Genomic DNA, 12,058 nt, shown 5'->3' with positions numbered 1-12,058 from the left:
AGCCCAAACAATTCTGAGAAAGGAAAACAAATTTGGAAGCAACTTTGATTTAAAATTAATAAACACTTACTTTCTGATTTAAAATTTTATTACAGAGCTGTAGTAATCAAAACAGTACGGTACTGGCATAATAATAGGCACGTAGATCAGTGGAACAGAATAGAGAGCCTAGAAATCAATCTATACATATATGGTCAACTAATTTTTGATCAAAAAAATTTGATGAAAAATCTGCGGATGATCAATTCACTTATATAACATGGCATAATATTTGTATATAACCTATCCACATACTTCTGTATACTTTAAATTATCTCTAAATTACTTATAATACCAAATATAGTCTAAATGGTATGTAAATAGTTGTTATACTGTATTTTTTAAATTTGTATTTTATTGTTGTATTGTTGTTTCATCATTTTTTTCCCCAAGTATTTTCAGTGGTGGTTGACTGAATCTGCGGATGCAGAACCCATGGATACAGAGCACTGATTGTATACAGAGACCAGGAACAAAACAGTGGTTACCTGGGACAGGAAGGGGTGGTTGGGAGAAGTAGGGAGATGTATGTCAAAGGATACAAAGTAGCAGATATGTAAGGTGAACAAATCTAGAGATCTAATGTTCATGAGGACTGTTGGTAATAAAATTGTACTGTGTGTGGGATTTATGCTAAATGAGTAGATTTTAGTTGCTCTTGCGACACACAAAGAGGGATAACTGTGAGATGATGCATATTTTAATTTTTTTATGACTAGATGTTTCTTTTTTTAATTATTATGCTTTAAGTTTTAGGGTACATGTGCACAATGTGCAGGTTTGTTACATATGTATACATGTGCCATGATGGTGTGCTGCACCCATTAACTCGTCATTTAGCATTAGGTATATCTCCTAATGCTATCCCTCCCTCCTCCCCCTACCCCACAACAGTCCCCAGTGTGTGGTGTTCCCCTTCCTGTGTCCATATGTTTTCATTGTTCAATTCCCACCTATGAGTGAGAACATGTGGTGTTTGGTTTTTTGTCCTTGCGATAGTTTGCTGAGAATGATGGTTTCCAGCTTCATCCATGTCCCTACAAAGGACATGAACTCATCATTTTTTATGGCTGCATAGTATTCCGTGGTGTATATGTGCCACATTTTCTTAATCCAGTCTATCATTGATGGATATTTGGGTTGGTTCCAAGTCTTTGCTATTGTGAGTAGTGCCACAATAAACATACGTGTGCATGTGTCTTTATAGCAGCATGATTTGTAGTCCTTTGGGTATATACCCAGTAATGGGATGGCTGGGTCAAATGGTATTTCTAGTTCCAGATCCCTGAGGAATTGCCACACTGACTTCCACAGTGGTTGAACTAGTTTACAGTCCCACCAACAGTGTGAAAGTGTTCCTATTTCTCCACATCCTCTCCAGCACCTGTTGTTTCCTGACTTTCTAGTGATTGCCATTCTAACTGGTGTGAGATGGTATCTCATTGTGGTTTTGATTTGCATTTCTCTGATGGCCAGTGATGATAAGCATGTTTTCATATTTTAATTTGCTTCACTCTAGTAACCTTTTTACTGTCTATTCATATCCCACAACATCATGTTATATCCCTTAAATATATACAATGAAATTTATTTTAAATACATAAAAGTGAGATTTTTAAGTGTTTATTAATTCATTTTAAAATATCACTAATAAATCCATTACATGTTAACATAAAGTATGTATGGATCACTATACTTTACCTCTTTCTTCCTCCCCGATCTTGAAGTTCTGCCTTAATTTGTAAAACTTCCTTTGTATAGCATATCTGATACATATCTTTAATTGGCATACATTTTCATTTTTAGTATTTTTTAACTTGTTTTACTGCCTATGCTTAACAAGGCAATCTTTTTTACTTTTATCTTCACATTTTAAACACAATTGAACAAAAGAAATGTTATTAACACACTTTTACAAGAAATTTCTTTTTCCTCAGAATGTCAGAGTAAGTTCAGAAACTGAATATTGATTTTCCTTTTTAAGTTATGCAACAATGACGTGAAAACCTTTATATTTTCCATGTGGTAGGAAAAAGGATATAGGTACAATTTTAATCTCATAAATACACGAGCACATGTATATGTGTTTGTGTATTTATAATCTATTAGTTACAATAGACTGAAAGGAAACAATAACATGTTAATATGATATTTTGAGTCACGCGCTTACAGGTCATTTTTATTTTTTTCTACTTTTTGGTATTTTCCAGATTTTCTTCAGTGAAGTTTTAATGAATCTATTATTAGGATTAAGTTAATTGATTTAAGATGTGTCTTCTACATTCTGAAACACCTTAATGAAAGGCAGTGGTTTTTCTTTTTTGGAAAGAAATAGTGATTTTTAATCTTTTACTTTTAGCTTAGCCCTTGTATTTTACCAACCGAAATGTCAGTTTGTAGATGTAACATTTGTAGTCATCTGAAAGTCTGGCAACATATCTTAGTGGTTAAGTGTCTAGGATCTGGAGTCAAAAGACCCATGTTCAAATCCTGATATCTGTTTGCTAGCAAGTAAATGTCTTAAATTCTCTTAAGCCTCAATCTCTTTATAAATGAAATGTACAAATTGTTTATTTAAATGAAGTAATAATAGTACCTCATAGCATTGTATAGCTTAAATGAAATTACTCATGCAGAGCTAAAACTTAGTTCAATGTCTGGCACATGGTAAACATGCCATAAATGTTAGTGCTTTTTTTTTTTTTTCCTGACTCTGGAAATCTAGGACCTCTCCCTTCTTCCTTCAAACCTAACAAAACATTGTTGTGAACTACAGGATTTTTTGAAATCAAGGGTAAACGTAATCCAAGCAAGACTTTGATATTCAACACCCATTACCTGTCCGTAGGAGTTTCCTGCTGGTTGTATTGGTTTCTATGCCCTGTAACACCGTATGTGTGGCTGGGCCTGTCTCTACAACCCAGTGTGGTCTGCAGTGTGGTTTCCCAACTGTGGTCTATAAGATGACTTTAGATGACACAAAGACAACCCTTTAAATTTTTTAAATCTATTTTTATGGGTGAGCAAAAAACACAACTAGCACATTAAGTCAGGGATTACATGAATATTTTTTAGAGTAAGGTAAAAATGAGTATTGAGGAAAAATGCAAATCACTGTAAAGAAAAATATTAGGTTATAGTACTCTAAAGTATGGCAAAAATTGCAAAGATGGTACTTGAATGGCTGAAGTTTAGGTTTCTGCTCTAGAGGCTCCTTCCCATATCTGTGTCCAGGGTGCTCATACACTGTCCCAGAAGCTCAGTAGTACATGTGAAACCTGTCTTTTACCTAAACCCTTGTCATCTATGATATGCCTTGGGATCTCACCTTCTATTATGTTTTCTTCCTTCCTTTCTTTCTTTTTTTAAAATTAAATGGGCTCCATATATTTCTAAACAAAGAAATAGGAAATCTACCATCCTCCTAAGGCAATTAGCTCAACAGCAGCTAGCTTTTTCTTTTTTTAAAGTTTGGAAAAATATACTGTTATATCTACAGTCTTTAAATACATAGATTATTGACCATTACTACCTTCCTGAATTCAAATCCTGTGTTTCAATTAAATATAATATTGTTTAGTATTAAATAAAACAACTGTGTACTGTTTTACTTAATAATACTCATTGAGTCCACCAATGTCAATTATTTTTGTTGTATTAGGACTTATTGAACCTACACATATATTGGATTAAATGTTTTTGTTACCAAGTTAATTTTTAAATGTAAATTAGATCCTAAAATTTTGATACTTGAGCAGGTACTTAAATTTGCTGTATTCACTAGGATGGAAATTTTTTTGCTGTGATAAATAGAGTTGTCTTTACAAATATTGCATGAAAGCATATTAGTATAAGTAAGTGTACAGTTTGTGCATAATTCCTTACTCAGTGGGAGGCATAAATTCCATTCCCAATTCATAAAAATTGAACAAGTAGTATTTATTCCAAAAAAAGGGAGTAGTTTTACAGTGATTTATTGAGGAGATAAACATATCTGATTACAAAGAATTCATTTAATAAGCTAATAGCTTTATTTTATATTACTAAAGATGTATACTTTTTAAAAAAATCTTTATTTCAGCTATTTCTAAATAAAGGTTTATTCAGTGATTGTCCTGAAATTAAACTAGCTCATTAATTACTCTTCCTGTCTTTGCATACACACACACACACACACACACACACACACTCTCACATACACACAAATAGGTATAACTTTTGATTTTTTAAATCCTTGGGAGACCTTACATGAAGTTGATCGACCTAAGAGTAGGAATAGAAAGTTATTTTTTTTGTTGCAGATATGCCTGTAGTATATATGCATTTAGTAGTGCTACTGAGAACGATAGACCTGTCTATCCTCTCCCCATGTGCTAAACTTTATGGATGTACATTTAAAAACTTATAGACCATACATGTACTTTGAGGATCCCATGTATTTGCATTTTTATTTTAGATGATAGTTTTCCTTTCTATAACTATTACTCCAAAAAGACATTCTTACATTTTGGTAATTAGATAAGGACTATATGAAGACATAGGTATTTGACTAACACATTTTGAAAATTGTCATATAAGCATACTTTAATGTATGCTAAATTATAAATACTAAATTTATAGTAACTTGTTATGATGTATTTATATATGTGAATGCAAATAGCATTTTAGTAAACATACATGTACATATATTGAACCTCTACTGTGAGAGAAATGCAGTTGTCATTGTTATATGCTCCTTGTACCCTAATCCTTGTTCCTGCCACTTTTACTATCAGTCCCTTGTCCTACTGTAAATTTATTGGGTAAGATAAGAAAAAGGTAACTCCTCTTTGTAGAACTTGGGGAACCTCTGCGTTAGGATTAAATCAGCCTGATTAAATGACTTCATAATGAAATGCAGAACTTCCTGACCACATACTTAAGGTTTATTAGCCATTAATGGGTTGTCTATGAACTCCCAGCCTTTCACTTAATATTACTAAGATGGAAGAAATAAAACCAGCCATTCAGCTTTCTCAGGCTTTCCTTTTATGTCGTCCTTTCTCCTGCACAGTCACTCCCAGGAGTTTCCTGTCCACACTTAAATGAATTTAAAGCTAATAGAATATCAGGTAGTGTAGGAGAGAGATTTGCAGGCATCAAGGTTGATTTCTTTAATTATGTAAGTCAGTATATTTAGCATAGTGTAAGATTGGCTTAGGAGTGGTAAGAGAAAGGAGTATTTTGTAAGGTCCAAATTTCTCTCCCTGACTGGTCTGATCACTGTTAAGCCATACTGCTCTCTTTATCATTCCTCACTAATGACTTCTCTGTCTCAGCTCACATTCCCTGGAGTAGGCAGGCACACTTGTTAAATAGTAGGAAGTAGAAAGCCTACCTGGTTTCCCCAGGCTCAAAGGTTCAGTGAGAAAGAAACATGTTTTGAAGCAACCATTTTGATAAAGCTGTTTTGAAAGATATAATGAAGACTTTCTGAAAACAGAAGAAAATAACAAATAGTTTTATGCCTTCTGTATAAACTTAAAATATGCACTAATCAACTTTTATTGAGAAATATAAGCATTAGGCATTCTCATTCCATTCTTGACTTCTCACCAACTTTTACTTTACTGTTCTCTCTCTTTCATGTTTCTGCATTGCTACTATTCCACTCCAGATATTAATCTCTCATCTGAAGAACCATAGACTTTGAAATTAAGATAAAAGATCAAAGGGAGACAAAACAGCAGCAGCTGGTCTCTCAATGTGGCTCTAACAGTAACATATGAACTTAGTAGCTTGTAAGTGGTCACCATCAGTCTACCATAGCCATAACCAAACCAATGACCAGTTTTGTTAAATTCTCTTAAGAGGAAGTGATTCAGATGGGCCACAGAATTCAACCCATGGCTTGGCTCCCTTGGGTTTGCCAATGTATTAGGGAGAGGGTAGCTGCAGGGTCTTGTGGTCCATTACATACTTAGTAACAGCAATGAATATCGATTTTCTTGGGTGATTGCAGCAGCCATTGCTTCCTCTAAGATATATACATGTAAGTCAGAAGAAGTTGAACTCGCTGTTGATTATTAAAATATTTTTATTGGCCATTAGTGCTCTATAGGATTAATTGGTTACTCTTTTTCTGTACATTAAATCTAGATTTATTTATTTATCTATTTATTTATTTATTTTTTGAGATGGAGTCTCACTCTGTAGCCCAAGCTGGAGTGCAGTGGCTTGATCTCGGTTCACTGCAGCCTCTGCCTCCCGGGCTCAAGTGATTCTCGTGCTTTAGCCTCCTGAGTAGAGTAGCTGGGACTACAGGTGTGTGCCACCATGCCTGGCTAATTTTTTGTATTTTAGTAGAGATGGGGTTTCACCATGTTGCCCAGGTTGATCTTGAACTCCTGAGCTCAGGCGATCCACCCACCTCGGCCTCCCAAAGTGCTGGGATTACAGGCGTGAGCCACTGCGGCTGGCCTACCTTTAATTTTTGTAGGCTGTGGTAAATAATTATAAATTTTTACAGTAGTTTAGAATTTGCCTTTTGTAATATACCTAATTCAAAATGGAAATCTATTCTCGTTTTCCTGTTAATTTAATTCTTTTACTATATAAGGGGTTATGCAATATTAAAAGATTAATTGTACAACTACTGTATCATAGGTTCATTTAAAAATGTATTAATGACTTTTGTCTTATAGGACAAACTATTCGAGAGAAAAGAATTGTAGAAGCAGCAAATAAAAAAGAAGTAGACTATGAAGCAGGGGATATTCCAACAGAATGGGAAGGTAAGTTTCTGCTTTTAGTAGAATCTCATGGGAGGTAAGTTGTATAACAATATACAAATTCAATAAGAGCATATATAATTATATACTGTTTCTCTTTGCAAAAAAGTTTTAGTGTCTGAATGTTTGAAACTTTGTTTTTTTAACATTGCATTTCTTTGAAAGTTGTGAAGGTGCTGAATTTTAGTAAGCAGATGCATGTATAGCAAAAAGAACTATTAAGCATTATCAGAGCTGGGACTAAGGTGAGGCAAGCCAAAATCCTAAGATGCAAAATTTAAGCAGGCACTCACTTTCATGTAGTGACCCAGCACTTGCACAATCCTAGGATTTGAATCCTGTTTCTGGCACTCATTACACACATGAACTTGCAAAGTAACTTAAACTTTTAGTTTTTTCTTTTATAAATTATGCATAATACTTGCCGTGGATACCATTTGGAGTATTTTTTCAACTCACAATAACTCTATGATAACTGACTGCCTGTTAAGACAAGGATGGATGCTCGATCCCTTTCCTAAGACTTTGAAGTTAAAATAAAAGATCAAAGGGAGACAAACAGCAGCAGTTGGTCTCTCATTATGGCTCTAACAGTAACATATGAACTTAGTAGCTTGTAAGTGGTCACCTTCAGTCTACCATCAAAGTTTTATTGCATAAAAAGCTAATTGATTTTAGAAAAGCTAATATTGCAGAAAAAGCTGATTTACTGAGAAGAAAACGGAAACTAGTTCACAATGAGAAGTACATAGAATATTTCCTAGTTTTCCAACAGCTTTCTGGTTCCCAGTTCAGTTTCTCTCTGAATGAAGTTCATCTGCAAGACTGAGTTCAAAATGGCACCTCATAACCATGTTATGTATTTCCGTTTTTTGCTTACCAGTTCCTAGCATAGTGCCTGGCACATTGTAAGGCACCTAGTAGGTAGTTAATCAATATGTATTGAATACCTGAGGCCGGGAGTGGTGACTCACACCTGTAATCCCAGCACTTTGGGAGGTCGAAGTGGGCGGATCATCTGAGGCCAGGAGTTCAAGACCAGCCTGGCTAACATGGTGAAACCCCGTTTCTACTGAAAATATAAAAAATTAGGCCAGGTGTGGTGGCTCATGCCTGTAATCCCAGCACTTTGGGAGGCCAAGGCGGGTGGATCATGAGGTCAAGAGATTAAGATCATCCTGGCCAACATGGTGAAACCCCGTCTCTACTAAAAATACAAAAATTAGCTGGGCATGGTGGCACGTGCCTGTAGTCCCAGCTACTCGGGAGGCTGAGGCAGGAGAATCACTTGAACCCCGGGGGGGCAGAGGTTGCAGTGAGCCAAGATCACGCCACTGCACTCCAGCCTGGTGACAGAGTGAGACTCCATCTCAGAAAATAACAAAAAATTCAAAAAATTAGCCAGTCGTGGTGGCACAGGCCTGTAATCCCAGCTACTCGGGAGGCTGAGGCAGGAGAATCGCTTGAACCCGGGAGGCAGAGGTTGCAGTGAGCTGAGATTGCGCCATTGCACTCTGGCTTGGGCAACAAGAGCGAAACTCCGTCTCAAAAAAGAAAAGAAAAGAAAAGAAAAGAAATACCTGAAACTGGGTAATTTATAAAGGAAAAAGGTTTAATTGACTCACAGTTCCGCATAGCTGGGGAGGCCTCAGGAAATTTACAATCATGGCAGAAGGCGAAGGGGAGGCAAGCACCTTCTTTGCGTGGCAGCGGGAGAGAGAATAATGAAGGAGGAACTTCCAAATACTTATAAAGCCATCAGATCTCATGAGAACTCACTCACTTCACAAGAACAGCATGGGGAAACCGCCCCCATGATCTAGTCACCTCCCTCCTTCGACACAAGGGGATTACAATTAGAAATGAGATTTGAGTAGGGACACAGAACCAAACCATATCACCCATTTAATAGATGGAGCACCTAAGGCCTAAAAAAGTTAGTTAATTTACCTGGGTTATATAGCTTCATACGTGGGTAAACAGTAGACTCATTGCTTCTTGGTTGGCATAGCATGATACCTTACATGTGGTAGCTATAGGCATTATGTTACTTTTATGCCAGCATGTGAATGTAAACATCATTTCAGTAAAAATATTTTTCCATTTCTGCTTACTACTAGAACTGTGAGGAAAAAAAAACCATAAAAATAAGTAGATACCAAAGGTTTTTTGAAGAAATACAGAATATAAATTGGCAACTTCTAGGAGGGGTAATTGAGCTTTCTTATTTTAGCAGACTCTCCAGTGTTATAAACTACATTTACAATTCTTGGATAATGCGTGCACCTTCTTAGAATGAGTTTGTTTTTATCATTTTTTCCAATAATAGTATAGAATTAAGATGTTTATAGAAATGTTATAAATAAATGAGTACGTAATGACTCATTTTTCAGCCTTTGAGACTTTCAGAGAGTTTGAATGAAGTTCTAATCTTTTTATGGCTGTCCTGATCTAGTAATTTGGCATAACTCTCCCATGGGACATATGTTTAAAACAAATGTATCAATCAAACACTAAACAAAAATTATTTTTATGGTGGTACACATCAATTAAATGTGAAAAATAATAACTCAGCACCATGAAAAAGTAAATTAAGTATTTTCAGGTTCAGATGAATATTGTATTTGTCAATTTTACTGGGACCTGCAAGTTGCATATTCTCCCACAATGTAGATTAAACAATGTGCCCTTTTTCTTCGTTTATTTAGTAGGTATCTATTAAGGACCTCTACATTCATAGAGCTTATTTTCTAGGGTGGGAGAAAGACAATACACCAGATAAATAACTAGACTATATTGTATGTTAATGGCCACAGAAAATAAAGCAGGGAAAGGGCATAGGGAGTGTTGGGGAAGGTTTTGCAGTTTTTTTGTTTGTTTTTTAAGATGGAGTCTCACTCTTTGCCCAGGCTGGAGTGTAGTGGCGCGATCTTGGCTCACTGCAGGCTCCACCTCCCAAGTTCACGCCATTCTCCCGCCTCAGCCTCCTGAGTAGCTGGGACTACAGGTGCCCGCCACCGCGCCCGACTAATTTTGTTTTTGTATTTTTAGTAGAGAGAGGGTTTCACCATGTTAGCCAGGATGGTCACCATCTCCTGACCTCGTGATCTGCCCGCCTCTGCCTCCCAAAATGCTGGGATTACAGGCGTGAGCCACCGCGCCCGGCCGTTTTGCAGTTTTAAATAGTGTTCAGAAAAGGCTTTACTGAAATGACTTCTGAATAAAAACAGAAGGAGCTAGTCATGCAGCTAACTAGCTGAAGAGCATTACTGGAGAGCAAGTGCAAAAGCCCTGAGGCAGGAATATGCTCAGATGTTTGAAAAACAGCAAGGAAGCCAGTGTGATTGGGATAGAATGAGAGAGAAATTAATAGATAAGGTTAGAGAGTTAATAGGATTGTGAATCTGGGGGGCCTTGTAGGCCATTTTAAAGACTCTGGCTTTTACTGTGAGACTGGAAGCCATTGTAGGGTTTTGAAGAGTAGTCATATGTTCTGAGGTATATTTAACAGGATCACTATGGCTGCTGCATTGCAAATAGACTTAGGGGAACATAGGCAAAATATGGAGACAGGGAGCTCTTGTAATAATTTAGGCAAGAGATTAATTGTGACTTGGGCCAGAGTAACAGTGGGAGTGGAAAGAAGAAGTTGCATTCCGGATCTGTGGTAAAAGTAGGACCAACAGGATTTGATGACATATTGGATGTGGAGCATGAGAGGAAAGCAGACAGTAATTACTCTTAAGCTGTTTTGGCCTCACCTGGAAAAAGGAGTTGCTGTTAACTGACATGTGCAGTTAAAGGAGTGCAGTGAAAGGAGCAAGTTAGGGGTGGAAAAATGAAATCAATTTTGGACATGCTAAGTTTGAGATGCCTATTAGACATCCAAGTAGAGATGTTAAATTGTGTATGAGCCAAGAACTTAGTGGACATATCTGTACTGGAGATAAAATTTGGGAGTTGTCAGCAAATAAATGGTGTATAAAGCAATGAGACTGAAGAGATCACACACAGAATGAGTGTAAATACAAAATGAGAAATTCAAACACTGACCCTTAGGCTGCTCCAAAGTTTAGTTAGAGACAATGGAGACCAAAAAGGAGCTGCCAGAAACGTAGGAGAAAAAAAAAAGTGTCATGTACTGGAAGCCAAATATCACGGAGGAAGAAGTAATCAAAATGTCAAATGAGGTCTGAAAATTAACTCTGCTTTAAATACAGGAACTATTTTGTCTGACAAAAATAGTTCTGTAGAGTGGTAGGAGCAAATGCATGATAGAAAAAGAAGTATAGCAAGAGAGAATTTGGAGAGTCTGAGAATAGACAGTGTTTATGAGGAGTTTATCTGTAAAGAAAAGGAGAATGATGAAGCAGTACTTGGAGAGGAAAATGGAGTCAAGAAATATTTTCTTTTGTTTTAAAGACAGAAGAGAATTTTGTAATAGTGACGGGAAAGATCCAGTCAGAAAGAAGAATTGCAGGAAAGAGGAAGTCCTTGAGAAGACAAGATGAGGCAGGACCTAGTAAACAGGGGGAAGAGTTGACCTTTGAACAAAAGCTTGGAAAATTCATCAATAGTGATAGCAGAAAAAGAGTCTGTGGGCATATATGCAGGTAGATGGGTAGATGTGGTAATGAGAAATTGTGTAAATTCTCTTCTAATTCTTACTAATGAAGAAGAGTGATTTAAGTAAGTTCCTAAGTATCAATAGCAACTAGAACCCAGATTTGAACCCAAATTATCTGCTTCCAAATTTTTACTCAATATTATATTATACTGCCTATATCATTTATAACTTGGCTAACTCCTATTTATTACTCAAGTTTTGGAGTAGACATTACTTCCCTTTGTAAGCTTTTTCTGACCTGGCCCCTCACCCCCAGTGATAGGTGAGATGTTCCTTTTTTTCATTTTTATCTCACTTTGGACCTCCTCCAATCATGACATTTAACACACTATAGGGGGTTCCTTGTTTACTTATCTGCATCCTCCGCCCTAAACTGGAAGATTTTTTAGAATAGGATCCTTACCTTATTCATTTTTGTATTCTCAGGGCCTAGCTCAATAGTTTATATAAAGTAAATATAAGCTCAGTCAACATTTGTTGAATGAATGCATTTCAAACTGAAAGTATGTTATGTAAGTATGTTTAAGGAAAAGGCATTTTGGGGAATCTGCTGACTTGCTGAAAATAGTCTGTTTTAAGAAGAAAGACATGGAACAGTAGACCAGACCAATTTTTTTCAAAC

The 12,058-nt window shown here is 36.3% G+C and overlaps 1 protein-coding gene across 1 annotated transcript in view; it reads left to right on the top strand.

Moving 5' to 3' along the window:
- Positions 1 to 12,058, top strand: part of NDUFAF2 (NADH:ubiquinone oxidoreductase complex assembly factor 2) — a 209,597-nt gene that overhangs the window by 122,891 nt on the left and 74,648 nt on the right. The window contains exon 2 of the mRNA XM_003827410.4: positions 6,723 to 6,812. Coding sequence (XP_003827458.1) covers positions 6,723 to 6,812 — 90 coding nt within the window. The remainder of the gene's footprint in view (positions 1 to 6,722; positions 6,813 to 12,058) is intronic.

Source organism: Pan paniscus, chromosome 4 (assembly GCF_029289425.2).
Source record: "Pan paniscus chromosome 4, NHGRI_mPanPan1-v2.0_pri, whole genome shotgun sequence".
Lineage (NCBI taxonomy): Eukaryota > Metazoa > Chordata > Mammalia > Primates > Hominidae > Pan > Pan paniscus.
Note: the sequence above shows the minus strand (reverse complement) of the source record. Positions and strands in the feature narration are given on the sequence as shown.